The 25,765-nt window shown below is 33.0% G+C and overlaps 2 protein-coding genes across 3 annotated transcripts in view; one reads left to right on the forward strand and one right to left on the reverse strand.

Moving 5' to 3' along the window:
* The window catches only part of LOC132552364 (ectonucleoside triphosphate diphosphohydrolase 2-like), a 47,656-nt gene extending 47,018 nt beyond the window's left edge, over positions 1–638 (reverse strand). For both annotated transcript variants that reach the window (XM_060216526.1, XM_060216524.1), the window contains exon 1: positions 575–638. The gene's annotated coding sequence lies outside the window, so the exon portion shown is untranslated. The remainder of the gene's footprint in view (positions 1–574) is intronic.
* A 274-nt stretch (positions 639–912) lies between these two features.
* LOC132552381 (AT-rich interactive domain-containing protein 5B-like) overlaps positions 913–25,765 on the forward strand; it is a 31,335-nt gene continuing 6,482 nt past the window's right edge. The window contains exons 1-9 of the mRNA XM_060216548.1: positions 913–970; positions 1,174–1,428; positions 21,235–21,457; positions 22,205–22,438; positions 22,673–22,788; positions 23,509–23,662; positions 24,097–24,149; positions 24,498–24,595; positions 24,877–25,057. Of these exons, the coding sequence (XP_060072531.1) occupies positions 950–970; positions 1,174–1,428; positions 21,235–21,457; positions 22,205–22,438; positions 22,673–22,788; positions 23,509–23,662; positions 24,097–24,149; positions 24,498–24,595; positions 24,877–25,057 (1,335 nt within the window). The 5' untranslated portion in view covers positions 913–949. The remainder of the gene's footprint in view (positions 971–1,173; positions 1,429–21,234; positions 21,458–22,204; positions 22,439–22,672; positions 22,789–23,508; positions 23,663–24,096; positions 24,150–24,497; positions 24,596–24,876; positions 25,058–25,765) is intronic.

A 25,765-nucleotide genomic window follows, 5' to 3' on the forward strand; every position in this document is an offset into this window, starting at 1 on the left:
GAAGTGGTCAGTGGTGTCAAATATTGTTGCAGCAAGCAGTGGTAACATATGTCCTGTTCCCAGTAGGCTCAAGCTAACAATCTCTCACTCTCAGGGCAGACACTATATCCATGAACACTAGTTGTGAATTGAAAGTGATCTCTTCATTTTGCATCAAAATATAAAACTTGACCTCCGTACGAAAAAAATCCAGACTGTGAAAAACAGGAACCTCTCAAAATCTATAGGCACAAACGGTCAAATACACCTTCCAATAAATTGACATGCACTTGCTACTAAAACTAGTTTATATGGCATATTTATTTGTTATCATTTTCAAGAAAATAATTTAAAATACGTAATAAAAGCAATACAATATCCCAATGCTGGCAGTTGCAGAAGATCACATGAAAAACATACCCACTAGTGACAAAGTGAAACTAGACCTAAATGCATTTGACCTGTTCATATCGACCTCGACTCCATCCGTCATAACGTGTGGACAAAAACACTTGTTGTACTTGTCAGATATTGACTATCTAGTCATAGAATAAAGCCGTTGTAGTGTAAGTGGTATAGTAACTAAAATACTTACCAATATCTTCATTTGTAAAGACATGTGACTACCTCTCTTCTTCCGTCCGTATCACTAACTTCCGTCAACAGCCCAAGGCCGCCATGGCACGTGAATTTTGGCATCATGGGATAGCTAAATCTGTTACAAATCGCGCCTGAAATATACATCAAATTCATTTAAAAACAATATTGCAAAATTCGATTATGTATTTAAGATGTTAGAAAAGAAAATCTTTTGATTTTGTGTGACGTGCTTAATATTTAGAATAAATTATGATAATGAGGATACACACTCAACACTCGTGACGTCACGTAATTAGGTCCTAAATATAAAGTATTGTTGGTGTTCTGCATGCCGCGATCATCGTGATGAAAACCTGTATTTTATAGGATTATGGAGTCCCAAAAGGTCCAGGTAAATACACAGTTTTATTTATGAATATATTTTCTATGAATTTTTATTCAATAACGTTGAAATATCGTCTGAATTACGTGTAGAAACTAGGATGTTATTTATTGAACAAGTGACCTAGTATGAGAAGGGAAGGGGAAAATTTATCAGCGATTTATACACATACCAATATATCTGATTTTCATTGTAATTGCTTTTCTTTTCAGTTTGTCGGGGCGTCTTGTGGAAAACATGGACCATACACATTTTACAAGGCGTTCAAATATTTTAGAGACGATAAATTTAGAATTTTAACACTTGGAGAATTTTTCTTTCTGAAGATATTGAAAGAGGGCCCCATTTGTATAGGGGAACTTCAGCTGTTATGGGAAAACAGTCAGGAACATCAGATCCTTGCCAGCGTCCGACTGTATTATCTGCCAGAACACACACCAGCAGGAAGAGAAAATTACCACGGAGAGGTAAAATATTTTTGTTTTTAAAATCTTACATTATTTTTCTGCTCAGATTGAAATAAATATTTTGAATGGAGTTATGTGTGAATGAATATTTCTTTCCACTTGAGTGGTTTTACATAGAACTTGACAGGCTTACATTGTGGCAAGTTATTGAGAGTCAGTTCTATAAAATTTTAGTCATGTTTTGCTCATTTATGTTAAAGTTATATCAACTATGTGCATGCATATTACATACACACTATAATTATAGGTCTGACATGATTTACAAATAATATTCAATAATTAAGTATTTTTGTTAATGATAAAAAATATCAAAATTCTTCCTGTTATTTATGAAAATATGTCTTCAGTGAAGGATTTCAATAACAGGATCATTACAGTGAGAGAGGAAACATCAGATAAATTTTTAACACTTGTAGATTATCACTGTGATGTGTGGGGGCCTCCCACAGGAGAATCAATAAAGACACACATTGCCTTCAAGGCAGTGCTGTGATAAACAGATGTAAAAACCTTCTGCCCATGTTATTAGTGGACAACCCATCCACTTGGTTCGAAAATATGTGTGGCACTGTCCAGAGTATTTTCACACCTAATACCTGGAGTGTGTAATCAACTTCTTCCTTAATAGATCTGAGATAATTTAATCCCATGGACCTTTTTATTTTTAAATGTCTCAACAATATCAAACATTTTAATTATAATCTAAAAATTATTTGTCATCTTCTGGACTTTTCATCTTTTTATTATTATTATTATTTAGTTGTTACTATTGTTCATTTTTTTTTTTTTTTACATTTTGAACACCGAACAAATATCAGAGTCAGTGAGATTTAGGATGAAACAATCTTCTAGGTCAACACAGCAGTACCCATTAAAAGCTGTATAATATATGTTGACTGAAAAACAAGTCTTCTTTCTTAAGGGGGCCATTCTTGGGGATTTTGATTTTGAAAAATTTACATAATTTGAAGAAATATTGGTTTATTTGTGAATTTTTTTTTTTACTAAATATACACTATGTAAAAAAAACACACACACATACACAAATATCTTACAATCATTATTTTGCTGAAATTTTTAGTAGTATATTGAAATTATTTAAATCTTTTGAAACAGTTGATTTTTTTTCCTTATTGTAGTCAAGATTATACCTTCAAAATAAATTGTTAAAAGAAAATTTATGTGTTCCATTATGAGAAATATGAGGCAGGTTTGTACACACACGACTGATTATCTTTCTGAAAGGCCATGCCTGAGGTGTGTTGTATGTTATACCAGATAATACTGTTTACTCGGGATTACTTCAGCATACATAATCAGACACAGTTTAAAGTGACTAATATCATTTCGACTCAAGATTTTTTTTTCTGTATGACTTCCAATGAAATGTTATCACTGTTGTTCATAAATGGAAAATACTTAAAGTCTATCATCCTGTTAAATCCGTCTACCGATGATTTGACAAAGTGAAGGCTTGCCGGCAATAATTAGGGTTTAGTGTCATATTGCACTGCTGGTTTGTTTCAGCCAGTGCTCCAGATAATTTATGAAGCCATATTGAATTTACATCATTTCATTGATTTGTACAGTCAGTACTTGAAACAGCTTGAGAATTGCTCTGAATAACAGTGTATACATTCTTATTTTTAAAAAGTGATAATATGTGTATAATTCATGTCGTTTTATGCCACACACACATGTATATTGTAAATTTCAACCAGTTAATGGATCTGTATGAATATCTAAACTCACTTAAAGTAATACTTCTGGAAACTAGTGTATTTAAAGCAAAATAAAAATATTTATGGCTAATCAGGCACATGTGTTTTTCTGTATAACATGCATATATTTTACAGGTTAAACTTTATCTTGAGTAATAATAAGATTAGTAAAGTGCTGTGCATTCATGAATCATTGATACCAGGATGTTTGTAAAAATGTGGGGAAAAAATTGAACAGGAAATAACTATTGTCAGGTGGCATATAATCTGATTTTACTGAAAGTTTGTAATCTAACATGCATTTACGTGCTTGTTAAATTTTTGTCAGGGTTGGTAGCTAAAATATAGGGCAAGTCAAGAAATCTGATATCTCTGAAATGTTTCCATATGCCTGATGGTTAGGTGTGTCTATTTTTAGACAGGATATAACGATATGAGAATTTTTTTTATGAAAAGCAGTGGTGCAAGTGTCTAACCAAATGTATTCTAGTATTTTTTCATCCTTCTTAATTGCTTTTTTGAGAATTTTGAAACAGAATGGAAATTGATCAAAAATTACATAAGATATTGTTGATGAATATTCATATAACTTAAAAGTCTCAATAATTATCTGTTTTTAACAAAATAGCTTTGTCACTAGTTCAGAATATTAAATACATGTACTACACTTGTTTACAAAACTAATCAGAGCGTGACTGTTTGCTGTTCTGGAAATTCATTCTGCATTTGACAATTTCTACCATATAAAAAACGGATTTGTGTACAAAATATTATTCTCTCAGATCTTACAATACATCAATTTGACAACTGTACATATTGTATCAAATGCCCTTAAATTATAGATAAGTTGATTTCCTATTGTGTCAAATGCGTAAGATTTATCCTATAAAAACACAACAATTGTTGAGAGTAATTCAGTATTTGTAATTGTAAGATATTGTTCTTAATTGTTAATAAATATCTAGATGAACTGTAATGATTTCCTATAGCCTAAAAGCATTCACAAAGATTACTATCCGTAGACAATGGGAACAATTTCTGTATTGCTTGCCTGATGTGGTATTTTAAAGATCGTCTTTAATTGGCGTAGAAGCAGTCAGCACTTCAATAGACTGGTATTCATACCCAGATCAGGTTTTCAAAAGGAATGTTTAAAGGAATAATAGTCTGATTCAGAACAGGAACTGAAACTATTCCCCAGTTTTACCTCCTTTTTCTCAGTTTGCTTTTGTAACACACACACTGCTAGTTTTACGATCATTTAGAATGTTTTATACTAATTTTCTCAGTGCATGCAATGTGTTATGGAAAATCAATATCACAACTTACAGAAATATTGATAATATTTCAATTTAAATCAGTTAGTAATGTAAAAGTAATACATTCAATAAAATATCTCATTATATTTGAATTTACATATTTCAAATGACTACAGAAAATAATACATGTAAATGTTGTTAATCTGAAATATGAAATGGTTTGTATAATTTATCTTGTATAAGCCACAAAGAATGTCTTTGAAGAACAATGATTACCTCAGATAATGCTATGAACTCATTTTCTCATACAATGTCATGGATGAGTGATTTCATCTGACATTTTGTAATTATCCTGGAGGTATATAATCGTCTTCAAGATAAACATTTTCTATATAACTATCTTTCCTGTCCTAATAGGCTATTTGTGTGGGGGGCATTTTATTCATGGTGTATACTGTTGTCTGATGGGATTTTGTAACATTTTATAGTGATAAGTAAAATCTTTCCAGTTATCATAAAAAAAATAATGATTTTAACATTTCATTTCTAATGTAACTCATCTTTTTTTTTCAAATGTCATTTTAAATTGAATTAATTGAAACAGAATAAATTAGCACAAAAAAGTAATCAGTGATTAAAATTTGTTTCATTGAATTCAGTTGAAAGTGTTTATAAATTCAGATATATGAACAGTTGGTAATTAGATTTTTATTCAATTTGCAGGATATGCTGGGTTAGGTTTAGGCTTAAATTGACAAATGTTTGCTCTGACAAGCTGGCACCCTTTGGCCTTTTTCCAGAAATGGGGCCTCCCATGGGAGAACAAAATACTACTTAAAAAATAAACATCCTTTAAAGAACTTGACACTTCAGTTTGCTTTTAACTTTACTGGCATTCAGTTTTATTTTTTCTGGTTGTTGTAAGTCAAAGTTATCTTAAACAGGAAGATATATTGAAATTTTTTAAAATGATGAAGAAATTGATTCAGTTTAATTTTCACTGATAAATACATGTAACTAATTCAAACATAAATAGTTTTATATCAAGTTAAAATTTCAATTTATATTAGTTGTATTTCCACAGTCATTAAATTCATTTTTAGCATTTAATTTTCATCATAGACTTTGTGTTTCAATATTGTTATATTGTAAATATGTCACGAATGTAATAGATATCTTAAATGGGTATTGTACATGTAATGTATGAGATGTCACAGCAGGGCTGACACAGATGTTAATATTACACACTCACACACATATACCCATTGAACTGACTTCTCTACATACATTGGCATTTATACAGCCTCAACAACCCTTCACAGCATCCTAGGCATGACACACTTACATCTCTTAATTATCGCAGAGAAAATATTATTATTGGAGTAACTTATAATGCTACCACATATTTGTATAAATACACATTAAAGTTTACCTTTTACTTATAACACAAAGTAAAATTTTTGGTTGGGTATAACAGGTATTGATGAAATATGACAGAGATAAGTTTCTCGCAATAATGAAAATCAAGTTGACAGGGCTTTGTGGGTTATGAACAGCATACACGCCAGCAAGTGTTTACACACACATAGAGCATAGCTGACTACAGAGGTTATATAGATCTCCCCCACTCAGTGTAATAGTAGCTCTGGACATGATTACCATAAATACACACATGTACTTAAGTGGTAAGATAGTATATAATCCACCATATATAATATAGGGTGACAAAAATATTCAGTGTAGGACAAAAATTAATCTATTTATACATAAATCATTTGTACTTTAAATCCCTTTATTGAAAATTCAATAATTCAGTAAAACTGTAGAAAAAAATTGAAGAAAAGAAAAAAAAGGAGATTATTGAAATAAATTTTCATTGTGTTTTCCAATTGATAAGTGTAACAACATAAATGCATTGTCTTCTTTTAAATCTGCGGATATTGATCAGAAAATAAAGAATTCATTTATGGTAATTCAGGTATATAACATATTCTCTTGCACGGCATTGCATGTGTTATTCTTTATTTAACCATGTGTGTCAAAAAGAGAATTGAAAGACAATTTTGAAAAAATTCATTCTTTTAAAAAAAATTATACCAGTATATTTTGTTAGATATACATGTCTTTGAATTATGATATTTATCTGTTGATGCATGCGCAATTCTTCAAATAAAATACAGCTGTTTATGCATTCGATCACTGAAAGATGAAGTCTCCATCTTGTGTGGAGAGTTACCACGAAATTAACTGGAAATTTTTATGAGATTTATTCAAAGTCAAGATAAATAAAAGACAAACACAGTGAAAAAACCTCTGATATGGTAAGAGAGAAGAAAATGTACAATTGATGTATACTGAATGACTAATCAATATTTTAAAGTGTCATGGACATTTTCCATTTCATGACGTCCATGTTGTGTTTTTGTACCCAGAGGTGCAATGATTACTAAAATGACTAGGCCGCAGTGAGAGTTAGTAATTACCATGGAATTAAATTAGTGGTCATGACGTGCAACATCAGTACTGCATATAGGTATAAGGACATATATTTGTTTCTTTCAGTGAGGTTGTTGCACTTTAATATGTAAGTGACTACATTATTCTATATAAATGTGTGTATACATACATTTTTTCAGCAAAAGCAGTACTCAATGGTATGGTCGTCACATCAATATTTTATTCACGAGCACAAGGAAAAGATCAATGGATCTTAAAGCTATCACCCCCAAAAAACCAATATTGCCAATTATTTGTCAATTGCTGGCTGAGTTCATTATTGGCTGTTTGGGGTAGAGGAAAGGAATATTGTAAATTAGAAATAAAGGATATTACCAGAAACATATAGAAACCAACTGTTTTAATTTTCTTCTTTTGAAGATATTCAGGTGATTGTTTTGACAATTCAGTGTACAGTTAGTCAAGGGTATTATTTTCATCCAATCTATATTTTATTTATTTATTTATTATTATCTTTTTTCACATATACAGATGTAACTCATTAATATTGGAGCATATCTATTTATAATGCTTTGAAAATATTTTTTGGGGTGATGTTAAAAACCAATTTGGAGTTCACTTTCTATTTCATGTTTGATGAGTTAATTATCTTTAAGCATGAATCTGGTAATCTGACTTTGCTTGCAAACTAGTGGTTTTTAATATAATACATATCACCACTCAGAAAACAAGTTACCTTGATTGCCTAAGGGTACCAGAAACTTTAATGCTCATCCAGTTCCCTGACCTCGAGATTAATTATAGATGTCCAGATCTGAATCTAGATGTAGGTAAAATCAGTATTATAGCAGATATAGATTAAGGAATAGATAATTAAGACTACTGTCAAATTTCTTCATCAAAGGTAACTGGTTTCCAGCTCACTAGTGTAACTTTCTTCTTCATTGTTTCATCTTCTAAGAAAAAAAATTTGAAGATGTACTGTAATGAAAATGTACAGACTGATCTGAATAGAGAAACAGTTATGCCTGCTTCCAGATAAAAGCTACGTTATAAAAACTAAGTTAAATGAAGTCAAAATTTTAAACGTTACATACCAGAGAACATCACTTGATTTTATCTTTTAAAAAAAAGGGAGGGGGTTAAGAACAGCTTGTTAGGGGAAGTCGGAAATAAATGTCCATCTTTTTAAGCTTGACTAAGTCAGACCACTGAATGAGGGTTTCATGGGAAAATGGAAATGAGGGTAGGTCAGTCAGGTCCAGTTACAAATGGCTAAATAATGACATTGAGCATCTTATGTCCAGGCTTGTATTTACAATTACAAAACCAAGCTTTACCTGTGTGAAGGCTTGAAAATTGTTTATAGGCAAATTATTGAAACCTAGCAACCGATACAAAAATACATTCAATATAGTAATGTCTGTCTTCTTTAATCAAGGATATCATTTCAGGATGAACTGTACATTTCTTCTGCGTGGCAACCTAACTGGAAACAAAATACATACTTGTCTAGCCTACGCATGTTCATCTAATTCTTAAATTCTGTTTAATATAGTGTATTCAAATGACATTAAATGGATTACTTTGTACATATTGAAAAGTAGTCAGATTAGTCTTGTATGATATTTGATCTTTCATTTCTAAGAAAAAAGAAATTTAGGAAATTTTAAAACTTTATTTTCTTACATTTATTGATTTATTGGTATCATGCCATGTAATATGGAACCTATCTCCACCTGGGGACTTATCAGTTTTATAATATGATGACAGAAGACAAACGCCTGGAAATTCTAGTACATTTTGATATGTAGCTTTACATTCAGTGACATTTTGAAATATCACTGGTTGTGTGAGGTCTAAATTGCTCTAGTTCATCTCTCAATCACTTAGTATCCTTGTGTTTGTGGTTATCTCAGATTTGCCCCAGTACCTACTTGTTCAAAGTATTTGAACAATCTAAGTATGACTCATCCATTTTCTCCATAGGTCAAAAGTATTGGTACACATATCAAATTACAAGTAACAATCTAACTTTGAAGTCAAGGTAATATACAAAAAAATCATTATTGTAACAAATATAATATACCATTTTTTCCTGATATCAATATTTTGAAGTAACACGTCACATTTAAATTTTAAAATCTGGACTTCAATCAACAAGCAATCAGACTTGAATTCTAACCACTCCTAGTTTCATTATGAATGAGAGAAACTCTAGTGCAATGTGAGAAAATTGACTTCTCCATACATAATTTTGATGAGTGTATTTTAGCAGATGAAAAAAATGAAAAGTGAGTGTATGGAAGGGGAAGGACTGCCAAACTGAATTCTTATTTCCAATTTACCATAAAAATAAGAATACTTAGCAAGTGTTACATATCAAGCACACCATAGTCACTGATGTCTTTGATGTAAGAAGGGGATTTCCTCTTTTAGCCTGGTTTTAGGGGTCTTCCAAGGATTCAAAACTCTTAACACTTATCATGAAATTTCAGTTTTCATTGAATAGTTTCAAGTTGCTTTTATGTGAGGACAATGACATGGTACATTTATTATTAACTGGAAAAGAATATCCCATTATTAAGATCAGGTGATATAGTGAGCCTTTCTATGGCGAGAAAAAAAAAATGTACCAGAATAAAAGCGTATTACTTGTGCCCTGAGCCCGTATTATATAAGATATATCATCTTCGGTTGAGGTTGATATGCATATTAACTAACTCATAGACTGTGATATTGACTGGCACACATTATATAAGGAGAGATAGGTATTAGTAAAAAGATCCTGGGATAAAAATTGATATTCACTGTAGCTAATAAAGATGATTATTGTAAAAATAACATGAACTGGGTCTTAAGAAATTCAACCAAATCTTTAGCTCCATTGCTTTAGGTAGTCTTGGCAATGATGTCATTTAAAGCATGAAAACAATGTCATGGCATGAAGTGAGATTCATGACAGTAAGTATCACTTGAAGATGTTTAGATATTGACTGGATATAGGATGGCTGCAATAGTCATATAATAACTATACGTCCCTATAACACTGGCTATGTGTCCCTATAACACCAGCTAAGTGCCCCTATAACACCAGCTATGTGTCCCTATAACACCCGCTATGTGTCCCTCTAACACCAGCTATGTGTCCCTCTAACACCAGCTAAGTGCCCCTATAACACCAGCTTTGTGTCCCTATAACACCAGCTATGTGTCCCTATAACACCGGCTATGTGTCTCCTATAACACCGGCTATGTGTCCCTATAACACTGGCTGTGTGTCCCTATAACACCGGCTATGTGTCCCTATAACACTGGCTAAGTGCCCCTGTAACACTGGCTATGTGTCCCTATAACACCAGCCCTGTGTCCCTATAACACCAGCTATGTGTCCCTATAACACTGGCTATGTGCCCCTATAACAACAGCTATGTGTCCCTATAACACTGGCTATGTGCCCCTATAACACCAGCTATGTGTCCCTATAACACCAGTTATGTGTCCCTAAAACACCAGTTATGTGTCCCTATAAAACAAGCTTTGTTTCCCTATAACACCAGCTATGTGTCCCTATAACACCCGCTCTGTGTCCCTATAACACCAGCTATGTGTCCCTATAACACAAGCTATGTGTCCCTATAACACTGGCTATTTGTCCCTATAACATCAGAATGTTTGCCCCTATAACACTAGCTATGTGTCCCTATAACACCAGCTATGTTGTCCCTATAACACCAGCTTTGTACTATAACACTGGCTATCTATAACACTAGCTATGTGCTCATATAACAACAGCTTTGTGCCCCTATAACACCAGCAGGGTGTCCCTATAACACCAGCTATGTGTCCCTATAACACCAGCTATGTGTCCCTATAACACCAGCTATGTGTCCCTATAACACTGGCTATGTGTCCCTATAACACTGGCTATGTGTCCCTATAACACCAGCTATGTGTCCCTATAACACTGGCTATGTGTCCCTATAACACTAGCTATGTGTCCCTCTAACACCAGCACTGTGTCCCTATAACACCAGCTATGTGTCCCTATAACACTGACTATGTGTCCCTATAACACCAGATATGTGTCCCTATAACACTGGCTAAGTGTCCCTATAACACCAGCTATGTGCCCCTATAACACCCGCTATGTGTCCCTATAACACTGGCTAAGTGCCCCTGTAACACTGGCTATGTGTCCCTATAACACCAGCACTGTGTCCCTATAACACCAGCTATGTGTCCCTATAACACTGGCTATGTGCCCCTATAACAACAGCTATGTGTCCCTATAACACTGGCTATGTGCCCCTATAACACCAGCTATGTGTCCCTATAACACCAGTTATGTGTCCCTAAAACACCAGTTATGTGTCCCTATAAAACAAGCTTTATTTCCCTATAACACCAGCTATGAGTCCCTATAACACCCGCTCTGTGTCCCTATAACACCAGCTATGTGTCCCTATAACACAAGCTATGTGTCCCTATAACACTGGCTATTTGTCCCTATAACATCAGAATTTTGCCCCTATAACACTAGCTATGTGTTACTATAACACCAGCTATGTTGTCCCTATAACACCAGCTTTGTACCCCTATAACACTAGCTATGTGCTCATATAACACCAGCTTTGTGCCCCATAACACCAGCACTGTGTCCCTATAGCACCAGCTATGTGCCCCTATAACACCAGCTATATGCCCCTATAACATCAGCCATGTGTCCCTATAACACTGGCTATGTGTCCCTATAACACCAGCTTTGTTTCCCTATAACACCAGCCTTGTGTTCCTATTACACCAGCCATGTGTTCCTATAACACCAGCAATGTGTCCCTATAACACCAGCACTGTGTCCCTATAACACCAGCAATGTGTCCCTATAACACCAGCTATGTGTCCCTATAACATCAGCTATGCTTACATATAACGCCACCTATGTGTCCATATAACACCAGTTAGATAAGGTGAAAAATATCCCTCTTCAAACATATCACTTGTGTCTTGACATACTCACTTGTGTAACACAGGTGTAGTGTACACATGTACACTTGCAAAAATGTTTAGAACGTGTTGAATACCAGGTCGTTAAAAGTACTGTCTGTGATCAGTCGAGCACAATGCCTACCTCAATTTGACTCAACACAATCTATTTAAATGTATAGCAAACATGCTCTGTAAATATTTCATGTACTTAACAATATCTCCTTCAGGTTTCATTTAAATTGAATTGATTTATGTCTTAAATTTAAAGAAATCTTAAGATTTTAGACATTTTTCTTTAATGTAAATGAATGATATTTTGATATATACATACATATATATACAAGATAAGTTTAGTAGAAAGCAAAATTTCAAACATAATATTTTCAATCATGATATTTGGTTTCACCAGAAGCCTATTTGGACTAAAACTAAAGCAAAAATATATATCATATATTAAAGCCCATGAAGTTATGAACAGCAACAAGAACACTTAGACCCTTTTGCCTTGACAGAAAAAATGGTATAACTGTGTGAAGCCTAACGATAAAAATCAATATTTAATCCAATATTGTTTTTCCTGCAGCCATTATGAAATTCATGAAATCCATCTTTTTTTCTTTTTTTTTTTTATCTTTTCTTGCGGTGCCATTTCAAATTGTTACGAGATGCCCCTTGTATTATTTTCTTTCTTTGTCGCAGACTACATGGTGATTCAACTGTAGAATTTAGGAAGAAACACATTTTTTATTGTTTTAAGTGAAGAACTTAGTGAAAGATTTTTTTAAAAAAGGAAATTTTTAAGTGCTCTGCTGATTTTGAAATTATGTTGACATTTTGTTGGGGTTTCATGTCAGCTTTATCCTGTCACAATTCACATGCAAAGCTCTGTGAATAAATTTGAATGAAATTATTTCATTGCAATTGTTTGATTGTTAGGTGTATGTGAGAAACAGATGAATTTATCCGCGAAATTATGAAACACTGGTCATCATTCTAATGTTCATAATCAGGAAGTCCTTTGTACTTCAAAGACAAAACTGCTTGGCACAATTTGTGGTGTGTTGACATACAGAAAAGTCACAGGAGAGGTCTAAATCAGCCTCAGAATAATTACTTATTGATTTGCCTAATATGTTCACAATTTTACCATGTGGATATGACATCATATTGAACAAGAGCTCTCTTACATTCTGGATAGGGTAATCCTGTATGTAAAAATTTGATTTTAATTTTATTTAGAAGATTTGTGGGGAAGAACTATCATGACGGGGAAAAGTTATGATTGAATTTCATATTCTGGAGTTAACTTAGACATCAAAGAACTATGTACTGTGAGCATAAATGTTTTAGTGGTGATTTTATTTTACCTCTTTGAGTGCATTAATGACAGTGCATTACATACTTTCTTATACATTACATGTAGACCTCTGGGAATGCCAATCCGATGAGACGCAAAAAATTTTTAATATTACAAAAATAGCCAAAGTTAACAGACAAAATGCAGGTTTTTAAAAATATTCAAAAAAAAAATTTTTCAATTTCTCATTAATTGATGGTAGCAAAGGTAGAAAATACATACAACCATATGTCAAAATAAATATTTACAGATTTTGTTGTTGATTTTTAATTACTAAACATTTCGTAAAACATCCCTCATGATCAATTTATTGTGTCATATCTCATGAAACTTGCTAATGGCAATTGAGATGAAACCGTATACACATAAAATGTATGTACAAACATTACATTTTACGACAAGAAATGTATACAACCTTAGCTGTGTTCATTGTACCGAAACTGTGTATTTATTTATACAATATTTCATTCTGATTTACATAGACGAAATAGACTCCTATGATTAATGATAGACCAATGAAAAAAATGTATATATTGCATGTAGCAGTTAATGACTCTAGTTATCGGATATAATACGCAATAACAAACAGAATAGATAATGGTGCCCTAATATCAAAAAACTAGCTCTGCTTCCAACGACATGCATTTTCATACAAGTTAATCAGAAGATAAAAAACGAGTCATTTAATTACACTAACAAGTAAAATTTGATTAGAATGGAAATGATCCACTTCCTCGTGAAATTTGGCCGAATGGAAATCAATTTTATAAATGAATGAGGTCTGCCAGTTCAGCCAGTTTGTAATATGTATTGTCAGGCTTATTGCTTTAGTCTGCAAATCAATACATCAATATCATTGGAGCCTGTGATTCAAGGCTTGGATCAAGGCTCCCAAAGGGGCACCTGTACCTTTAGTCAAAGTGAATAAGGCTTCAAGCAGGGCTCCCAAAGGGACAACTATACCTTCAGTGTCAAGGTGACTAAGGCTTCAATCAGGGCTCTTAAAAGAGCACCTATGCTTTCTTTGTCAAAGTGACATACTGTAGGTTTCAGTCAGGGCTCCAAAATGGATACCTTTACCATCAATGTCAAAGTGACAAAGGCTAAAATCAGGGATCCCAAAAGGACACCTGTGTCAAATTGATGAAGGCTTGGATCACGGCTCCTTAAAGGGATACTTTTACCTTCAGTGTCAAAGTGTCTTAAGCTTCAGCCAGGGCTTCCAAAGGGGCACCTACACCTGTAGTATCAAAGTGACAAAGTCTTTGATCAGAACTTTCATATGGGCATGTATACCTTCAGTGTCAAGTGATGTAGGGTTGAATCAGAGATCTCATAGGAGTCGCCTATACCTTCAGTATCAAAGTGAGGTAGGGTTGGATCAGGGCTCACAAAGAAGCACTTAAATATTCAGTGTCAAATTCGCAATTTCTTGGATAAGGCCTTCCAAACAGCCACCTATACATAGTTTCAGTATCATATCAATTTAGGCTTAAATCAGGGCTCCCAAAGGGGCACCTGTTTCTTTAGTGACAAAGTGAGGAAGGCTTGGATCAGGGCTCCCAAATGAGCACCTACAGTTTTAATGTCAAATTTGTGAATGTTTGGATCAGAACTCTCAAACAACGGCCTATACTTTAAGTATCAAATTGATAAGGGGCACATATTCCTTCAGTGGCAACGTGATAAAGGCTTCGATAAGGGCTCCCAAAGGGTCACCTATATTTCAGTATCAAGGTGACGAAAACTAGTAGCTCTCATCATTCAAAGTAGTCCTTTACCTACATTGTCAAGGTGATATAGGCTTGGATCAGGGCTTGCAAGGAGTGCCTCAACCTTAGGAGTCAAAATAACAAGGCCTGGATCAGAGCTCCTTTACTGTTACTTATACCCTTAGTGATACAAACCCATGAAAGCTCCCAAAGGTGTTTGTTTCGACAAGGTTCCGCAATGTTTTGTCATGTTGTGTCCATTTGCGATGTTTGGTCTTTCATCAGTAGTACATTGTCATTTTAGACAGGTTCGCTCAACATATGCATAACCAGCATGTGGTTTTGACTTGAATGAGATAATAAATACGCCTAATTAGAATTTATACTGAAGGGGACCTAACACAAGGTGTAAGACTGGCTTTCATTGATTAAGACAGAAACACCGAATTCATGTGTGCTGCAGTAACTACATACACACAAGGATATCTGATAGCTCTGTCAGGCCATCTTGGTTTCTAACCAAATTGAAGTTGCTCAAAGAAAATTTATAGTCTGAAGACATTTTTTCATTTCTTCATTTGTTCTTCAGAATATTTTCAACAAAATAAATCAAAGATAGCCTTCATTATTGAAATAAGAATCGTTGATCAAATAAAGTTACATGATTCAAACATGATATATTGTATTGTTTGTAAGAATATCAAACAGCATCTGATTTATTGCCAATTAGATGTTTCTGGCGATCAAGACCATCAAGCCATTTGATCTGTTATAATGATAATAATGAAAAAAATATCTGTTCTGTGTTTTTATATTATTAAATTAGTAATATTATGAAATGGTGATATGTTTTATTTATCAGAAATATAAAGGAAATAAGTAAATATTTGGTAAAACTCTTTATCAAAGCTATGATAGAACCAGCTGCTTACATTAATGAATAAATCAGTCTGCAGGAGAAAGGCATGCAGATTGAACATTAAATGTCATATTGATTTTACATGAGTCTACACGTCGATAATGTGACTAGATGTTTATTGATCGTGGCTGATATATCTAGAGTATTGTGCCTTAGTTTTTATCACAACTGTAAAAGAAATCAATTCATATCTGAACACAATATCGTTAACAGTTTTCTTCCAAACATTGAAAAGTCGTTAATTATCCAGTTCATCTGTTTTGGCAGAAATATTGCTGTCTGCTATACTTTGTATTAAAAATCAATCTGGTTTTGCCTAATAAATGAAGGATTTAGTTGTAAATGATTTTGACAATTCTCATGAATAATTCTTAGTTTTAACTTATTACATGCAATGATGGGTTTTAATACACAATGCTTTCCTTTAAAATTTCTTGAACAGATTTATTGTTTGAAATGCAAACCTGATGGAATTTTTACATCACAGCTCATTTACATGCATTGTACAATAATTTTTATGATTGGCATTTGTAAGCGTGTTATACATGCCCTGTTTACCGGGAAATTACCGACTAGCACACACTGTATGTACAAACCATAATTGTAGCGTTGTTGGTAATCACATTGTGTAAGACAGATGTCCTTCAGTTTGGGTGCAAAATACAAAAAGTACTAATTACATTTAGATACACAATTTAAATCTTTGTGAAAATTTGTTTTTCTATAATCACATTTTTCCTATTAGTTTTTACATGAATTTCTTAAAATAAATTATACGTATACATATATGTAATTTATACAGATTACTCTTGAGATTTTACTCATAATCTGAGTATGTTTATTGAAAAGAAAAAAATCAGTGTCGTGTCAAAAATTTTAAGAAAGACTGATTATCCCACTCATTTGCCACAATATGTGCATTAAACAATGAGATATGATATAGAAGGTATAAGTGGCGTATTATGATATGTTTGTGTGTGTGTGTCAGAGATACAGTGTCTGTAGCAGAGTAATACTAAGATATGTAAATAATACAGGGTTGTTGTTATGATTATTCAATGTTACTACACTTATAACTGATGTATGTGGATATATAGCTAGCACAAGATTACATTACCAGTACTGTTAATTCTGGGTATCATAATGGGAGTAGTCCATTTACATATTTATCAACAGAGCCCTAAGTAGGTATATACATAATGTATTGGTCTATATATAAGTGACTGAGGTACATCCTGTTGCTTTGATAATAATTTTAAAACATTCGGTCAGATTTTTTGTTTTTGAAGATTTGTAAGAAGTACACATTTCTCCTGTGGTATTAGAACCTTGTGTGCTGTTTGACAAATGGTAGGATGCATAGTCTCTAATTGTTGTTCAGTCACAAGCCATTTGCCTATCATTCAATCACAAGACAGTCATATTTTTACTTACAAGTCATAGAAGTTAGTCATACTTTTAGTCGCAAGTCAGTTGTACATTAAGTCACAAGTCAGTCATCCTGTTTGCCATAAGTCAGTCATACAGGCATGCCTAAATCAGTCATATGGGTGGGCTAAATAAGTCAAAGTCAGCTGTATTGTTGGGCCTAAGTTAGTCAAATTCAATTGAATGATAAGGTTTTAATCAGGTCCTGCGTACTGTCATTTGTAGGTCAGTTGTACAGTCTATGACATTAGATGGATTTAGTAATGTCACTTTTCAATAGAAGAATCTTTGGGGTTTTTTTTATCAGTCACTCTGTGATAGGATAATTTAATCAGTCCTCTTGTTTAGATGATGTTCCATAACTGAAAAGTAAACACATTATATTGATGCCAAAGTTCTAAACTAATGACATCCAACCACAGATGTATACTGTATGACACCATTAGTGGACTCACATTTAATTTTTACTTTTAATATGCATTAATGGTATGGCATAAGATGTTGTATGGTTTAACCTCCAAACATATTTAATTGGAACTCTTGGACATTCTCTTTGTATGATAATGAAACAGAGTGCAATACATCATAAGATATTAATCTACTGATAACATGTATCAATCACAGAGCTACAATCATACTTTATTCTTTTCTTAGATTTTATAAAATGATATGCATTTTAAACACCATATTTGCATGGTGAAAACCCTAGTCATACTTATTTATTACTGTAAAGTAGAATTAGAAACATATGTTATTTTATTGTCATAAATTAAACCCACTGCTGTCTTGCAATTGTGAGAAAGCTGGAGTACTATGTTGTCTCCCTGGGCTTATAACAGGAGAACTAAGGTACTGCATATTCTTTTAGCTGAGGTATAATAGTGATAACACTTTGTGGGAAAGGAGGGAAGGGGGTAAATATAATGAAATATTAACAAACACGTATTAAGTATGGTGTGCTCAAAATGCTGTCAAATCATTTTCAAAAGTCAAAGTCAAAGGACCTTTTAAATGATGCTTAAATTTGTTTCCATATCAACAGAACCAATCACATTGAAGTAACGGGTATATAGTACTCTGAAGCTGAGAGTTTCATATTTTCTTGCCTTAGCTCCTTATGCCATGGGTCTGTAACCTTTCTGGTACAATCCTCATTGACTTTCAGGTTTTTCTTCAATTTTTCAAAATGAAAAACTGGATGTTAACATTTGTACAGACAAGAGTAAGAATAAAGATAATGTTTGTCTAATGTTCCTATTCACATAATACAAAACGTTTCTGATGTGTTTTTTTTCCTCGCTTTTATTATACCAGTGTCATGAAACTCCTATAATATACACATTGTGTAGCCGATTTGTGTTCAGCATGAAAAAGGAACAATGAAAGCTGGCATTGATGAAATCTGTATTGAGTGTGCATCAGATTGGTGAAAATGCTACATCATAAAAATTGTATCAGGACTTCGATTTGAGCCATGGTATTATTTTCATTTATTGCTCCATAATAGGCCTGTGTTATCTTCATAAATCAGAATAAAAGTGAATCTAATATCTTAAAATTTGACATGATAAATGGTCATGTGTACAATCTTGTCATCCGTCTTCCTTTTTCTGTAACCAAACAACGATCTTCAGAGAATTACGAATTAATTTTAATTAGCTGTAATGATCATATAACAAATAGTGCAATGCATTTTGAACAATTCATGATGAGTTTCATTTTCATCAAAATACTGATAGTCATTTTAATCAAAATAGATATTACACGTTAGGGAGAGTAACTTGATAGATGTCTTTCATAAGCGGTAAAACCTGATCTGAATTATTTTATCTCAAGGCGTACAGCAAAATCAATTAGATTCCTAATCTTCGCTTATAGTCTGTTTCAAATTTCTTTGACTGTGGAACAGGAACATTTGAAAAACCAGTTAAACCCTTCAAGATATCTCATTTTAAATCAGTCCATAAAAGAAATAATTCAGTCAGTAAAAAAATCACTTAAAATAATACCTTAGCTCTAGATTTTCTGAATGAAATATATAATTTAGGTAGGGTTAATCAAATGTGTTTCAGTATTGATTTTTTTCTTTCATTTATTGCTTTTTTATTCTTTCCACATTTCATTCTTCCGTTTTAAAACATACAAAATAACAGCAGAATCTTAAGTAAAGCCTTGACGAGATACTGTCGTTGAAGTAAAGCTCAAAACATACAAATGTTGGGAGCATCAATAATAATGCTGAATCAGTACACCTAAAATTTAATGGATCATTCTTGCTTCATAAATAAGTGAAATTGCCAGGTGAAGAGATAATTGGTATTTGAAGGCCTTTTATAACCCTTGACCATTGTTGATAAGAAATTTGATACAGGAGACAGGAAGGGGATGAGCTGAAGTGTAGTAAACATGTCTAAAAATAGTAAGAAAAAAAAATCTGCATGCAGTCAGCAAAACTAAATATGAAAGAAAAATAATAGATTAGATTTCTGCTATTCTGCTGACTGCAAAAATTGAAACAATTCTGTTTATTGATTATATGAAAGAAAAATAAGAGAAACTAAAATATGCAGAAACCAGTGACATTAAGAGCATGTCAGAATTTTATTGACAGAAATGAATTTTTAATACCAAGATAGATGTAACAAAGTTATAGGAATGCGCCAAGTGTATACACAGCGATATTTATATATATACACACAGACTAGAATAATTGATTTGTGTTCACTAGTGCACAAGCTATGCTTTCAGTATTTTATCATAGTTTGGGTGGTGTTTAGAAGTCTGAAACAGTTTATCAAATACAACATAGGTCAGATATACATCCGAACCAGCACACAATATACAGAACAGCCTTTTACTGTGTTAGGGTTTTGATTACTGGAATTAAAATTTCTGAAGCTGTAAGACGACTGGGTAATGTATAGACTTTAAACTACACATATTATGCAATACTACAACAGATAAAAATATTGACTTTACTATCAGTGTTATATGCAGAAGATGAATAATGCATACGCTCATAGAAAACCAATCCCAGTTTCTGTTTGAGAATACCATTTACTTTGTGTTTTTTTTTTAACTTATTTTAATTTATTTATTCATACACAGATATACTTCTGGTTGAGTAATTGATAGACATTATAAATATGTACAAACTTTTTTTTCATCTTTGTGGTAATTGGCACTTCAGTATGTTGAACTTTCCTACAAGATTATTATAAGCTAGACTATTTGAATTAAATTCAGGTTACACACACGTTAGGTTTTATTAAATGTAGATAAGACTCTACCACTTGATGTTAATAAATAGATTTTGGGTGTACTGCATTTTGGTAAACAATTCTCAGAACATTTACCGTATTTTGGTCCAATCTGGCTATTGAAGGGAGGTAACTCATATAATCCATTGACAAGTTGCCGATTGGATTCACGCTAGCTCAATTTCTTGGCCAAATTTGATACTGTTTTTTAGATTACAACACGAGATTGAACATTCTTGCAGAAGTTACTGTTCAAAGTATCTCTTTTATAAAGGAAGCTTATAACTGTCACTATGTTTTTGAAGTAAATCTAAATATCTATTATAATAACTTCTGCTGAAAAGTTTTTACAACAATTCACTCAAATATAACAAGAATCTACAGTCCAAAACAATCCTCGACATTAAAAAATAGTTCAGAACAGATTTTATCAGATTTTTCATTCTTGTCTTTGTATGATAATGTGATGTTTCGAAATTGATCTTCATATTTGCTATTTAATTTCAGCACAAGATATTGGTACCTTTGTGATAGTTGATTCTGAAGATTAAATATCTGATATCAGTATGCAGTTCTTGTTTTCGTGTTAATTATTATATTATGAGCATGAGACTCTTGTCTAGTTGGAGATGCTGTTATCCTAAGATAAGATATGTGTTCGAGTTGATACCAATTCTCATGTTTACTATTCCTTCTGATTGTAGCACGAGATCCTTGCTTTCTCAGAGAAGTTGATCTTGAGGTTGGATGACCTTGTGAGCTTGGTATACTTGGACCATGTTGAGTGGGGTTTTGGTCTTGCTCTCCTCCATGAGGACAGTGTGGAAGGTGAAGTCCAACCTACAGATCCCCAGACTAAGTTCTTTGCCAACACACAGAACTCAGGACTTCTCATGGATGACGTTCAAAAAGAAATTGATGTTCTGGGTAAGGTGTTCCCCTTGTCTACTGCAGTTATTTACAATGGAGATTTTCAAACAAAAATTTCCATTTTCATTTATTTTTTTCTTGAAATTTTAGAATGAAATTAAATTGAACTTCATAAGCAAATTAAGTACTGGACACACATACTGGTATATGTATTATAAAGATAAGAAGGTATGTGAATGGTTGTAAAAAGTGATTTGGTATTCCTGCAGATATAGAAGAAACAGATTTTTTTCTCTCTTTTCCTTTCTTTATGCAGTGTTTAATTTCTTCTTGTCACATATATAACTTTAATTTCTGAATTTTATTTTGTATGACCTTTTTAAGAAAACCAAACTGTTTACTTTAAAAATTGTATGACAGATTTTAGATTAGGAAGAGATTGATTCACATCATATTGAATCAAGATAGATTCAGCGGAAGTGTCAACCGCAACAAGCTCAGAATAAGTTGGTAGTAGGTTTATTCATCCTGTCGACCAGTTTCGCCCGAACTATGTGGGCTTCATCAGGACCTACTACCATCTTATCCAGAGCTTGTTTCGGTTGAAACTTGCATTGTTAGTCCCTATTCCTCAATCGCCCTGCATACCAGGTGGTATCCAAGCAAGGGATATCAGGAACACCCTGATCTACACCTAGCACCACGACGATCGCTCTAATCCCTGTGTTTACTGCTAAGATAGATTAAGAATTCTTACTCAATATTTGTTCCTTTTGCTTATTTACTTTCATAACCTGTTTGTAGGTGAACAAAAAACGACATCTACCTGTGTGAAGGTATTAAGCTTTCCTCAGTATTGTCGTTACCGAACCATCATGAAGAGGTTAGAGAACATGGCAGACAAGTGTCTTAAACAACAGATCATCTGTGCGCTTGGTGGCATCACATCCAAAAGTCATAATAACCGCATCATGTTTTGTCGGGACACTTTTGATGACCCTGATCTCGATGACCTGGAAGTACGAATGGACCATTTAGGTTTGTAGCACCCCCGCATCCTGCTTGTGTACATTTCTAATAATCATAAGTTAAAATGGATGCTATACATTGATTTTGATGTGATTTTGCAAAACGAAATCCTTACTATCAAATAATTTTTACTTCTCTCTTGATTAACAATACACACAATGAATTTATGAAAAGTGAAATAACTTCCAAATATTATGAATTGCCAGCTGTGTATGATATGATAATAAATGTATTTTTCTACAGCACCAAATCTTAAAGGGCGACCTCGAAAGAAACGGTCATCAAAAAGTGATGGAAACGGTGAATCAGACAGCAACGAAACTTCTTCAGACATATCTACGCCTTCATCTCGCGTCAAAGTGAGTATTTATTAATTAATAGATGTTGTGTTATATGTGATCAGCTTTCACATCAATTGTTGTTTCCACTTTTAAACATGTGTAGTTAGAAATTTTAGTTCTGTAATTTAGGTCATTTTGTTTCTGCTAGATTTTATGGTCATCATATTGTTATGTAAAGAATGTTAGTTTTCAAATGTTCATAATTAATAAGAAATATTGATCGGAGTTCTTAAAAGATTCATTTAAAGATAGCAGAAATAAAATATGGTCTTCTTGAACTTTTTTAAAGTTCATTTTATCCTCAATTTAGTGATGGTAGCACTGTTACTATATCATTTGTGTAAACAAGACATCTGCATCAAATAAAAAATTGCCTTAACTGAAGAGCTGGACATTGCTTGAATGAATACGTTATATTGGACATAAGTAAATTATACAGTGATTAATAGGAAGATGTTTTTGTCATTTGAAAAATTTTCCCAAATTATGCTTTGTTTAAAAAGTGTAAGAATTTTCTCACACATGTGTTGACATGTTTTTCTGTTTTGTATTTTCTTCTTTTTTTTTTCATTTCATATGGGCATTATTTTGACAACAGACATTTTGACAACAGCACAAAAGGTTATCACGCCAAATGTTGTTGAAAAAATTTCATGATTTTAACATGTGGTTTTGCTCTTGCTCCATATACGCTTAACATCTTATGAATTCTTTGAAAACTATGTTTATCATTTTTAGGCCAGCAAGAGGGAGTCTGCCCTTCGGAATGGCTTCAGATTTGACAAGGACCGAATCAGCAAAGACGAACAAGCGTTCCTTATAGACTTACACAAGTTTATGAAAAAACGTCACACCCCTATAGACAGGATTCCATCACTTGGGTTCAAGCAGAGTAAGTTTAAACCAAAAAATTTCCTCTCAGTTTCTGACTTGGATTCCCATGTCCTCATTAAGACACTTTCATGCTGTTCTATTTGAAACAATATGTACGGTTAATAAAAGATAATAAATATTTATTCATGATTATTGAGAAGTAAATAAAGATCACTGAAATCTAATTTATTGGATATATAGAGGGAATAAATACATGCTTAAATGTTTAAAAGGAATCTATCAAAATGTAAAATAACAATTGTTTTACATGTTGAAGTAAATTCCAGTTCAACAGGAAATGAAATCAAATTTTGCTTAATTATTTCATTGTGATAAATATTCTACAAAGCAAATTTAAGTTATTTTTCATTGGCAAATGAGTGCTGAAGTTCAGTTTTCAAAGTAAATTGATTGATAATGGATATCTTATTTAAGGAATGAAATTACTTTCAGTTGACCTCTGGTACTTCTACACCTATGCACAGAAACTCGGCGGCTATGAACAGGTATGCATTGCTATCAACAAGGCAATACTTAACAGAGATATTATGGAATAATTGGTGACAAGATTTTGTCTGAAAATTAGTTAGGGGGAAGGGGGAAGGCACAAATAGCTCTATAAAGTGTCAGTCTAGATAACCTGAAGTAATGATCCATGGTTGTGGTTTGACACTATCTGTGGTGGTTTGTGTTTCTCAGAAAGCTTAGAAACTGTTCTGTGCAGAAGTGGTTGTATCAATTCAGAAATGTACCTTTCAGCTTATCTTCTGTGACATTTTTGAAAAAGTAATTACGAATGTTAAACACAGAGAGTATTCTTTTAAGTTTAACTTATATGTATTTCTGTTAACCAGATTACAAGGAAACGACTGTGGAAGCACTTATACGATGTATTAGGAGGAAATCCAGGAAGTACTAGTGCTGCCACCTGCACACGCAGACATTACGAAAAGTAAATATATTTCTACACTGCAGGTCTTGCCATATTCAGTCATACTTGAGAAGTTTCTCAAGACAATTGTATTGTATGTTTTTGTTTTTTAGCAAAATTTGTGAAATTAATCACATTTAAAGGCAACGCTAAGTAATAAAGGCACCAATGGCAAATATTGAACTGACAATTTGTATGAAATGACTAAAATCAGATATTCAAATTTATGCACCAAATAATGAAAATTTGCCTATGGTAAAAAAATTTGTCAAATGACTCAGCTGATGTTAATGTGTTTACAGGCTGCTTCTTCCCTACGAACGATATGCACAAGAAGAGGCCACAAGGACTACTGTAGCAAATAAACAAAAGCGAAAGTCAGAGCTCCTCGCCAAAGCCCGTGCAGAGGCCAAAGAGAGGCTTCAAGATGCACAGGACTCGGATTATGATTATGAGGAGGAGCAACATCATGCATTTAAAAGGGTGAGTGTTGTCTTGGATTATATGATAAAAAATTCTGTTCAGAAACTCTGTATGTTAAGAATGCTCAACTTGTCTCTGTTTTTCAATAGATGTTGCGAGTTGACATATCTCTGTGCGGAGGTGACATGGCAAGTGTGTGCTGATTATCTGTGATTTTTCGGTTAAAGCTTGTCTTAGTGACCAAGTTTTGTGCACCCAGCTTGTAGTTTCATAAGTTATTGCAAAACTCTCAACTCATGAATATTCATTTACATAATACATGTAGTACAGATTCCAGCTAAATGTACTTAATCTCATTCATGAAATTGATTGCAAGAAACAAGTTAAAATATGTTTAAGCAAACCTGGTTTTACATTGTGCTGAATATTTGTGTGAATATATGGCATATTCATATATTTTTTCAATGTAATTTAATGCATTACAAAGAAGACCAGAAACAGAAACATCACTTGAAATTCTGATAAAGAATATTTGTTAAACCTCTCAGATATGTTTCTGAACAAGGTAATGTATAAAGTGAAATAAATCATGTTTAAGCTGACTTGCACTATTGATATATCAATCACTGAAATAGAACGTTCATAATATTCTTAAAACAAGAGCAGTTTCTTTTTGGAAAAAATTATTTAAACATATCTTCAGCTTTGTTGATACGTACTGATATTTACATGTGAAATTTCATTCTGTAAGAGAGTTGGAAATTGATG

This window comes from Ylistrum balloti, unplaced genomic scaffold, assembly GCF_031769215.1.
Source record: "Ylistrum balloti isolate Yb309-2 unplaced genomic scaffold, AGI_CSIRO_Ybal_v1 Utg370246, whole genome shotgun sequence".
Lineage (NCBI taxonomy): Eukaryota > Metazoa > Mollusca > Bivalvia > Pectinida > Pectinidae > Ylistrum > Ylistrum balloti.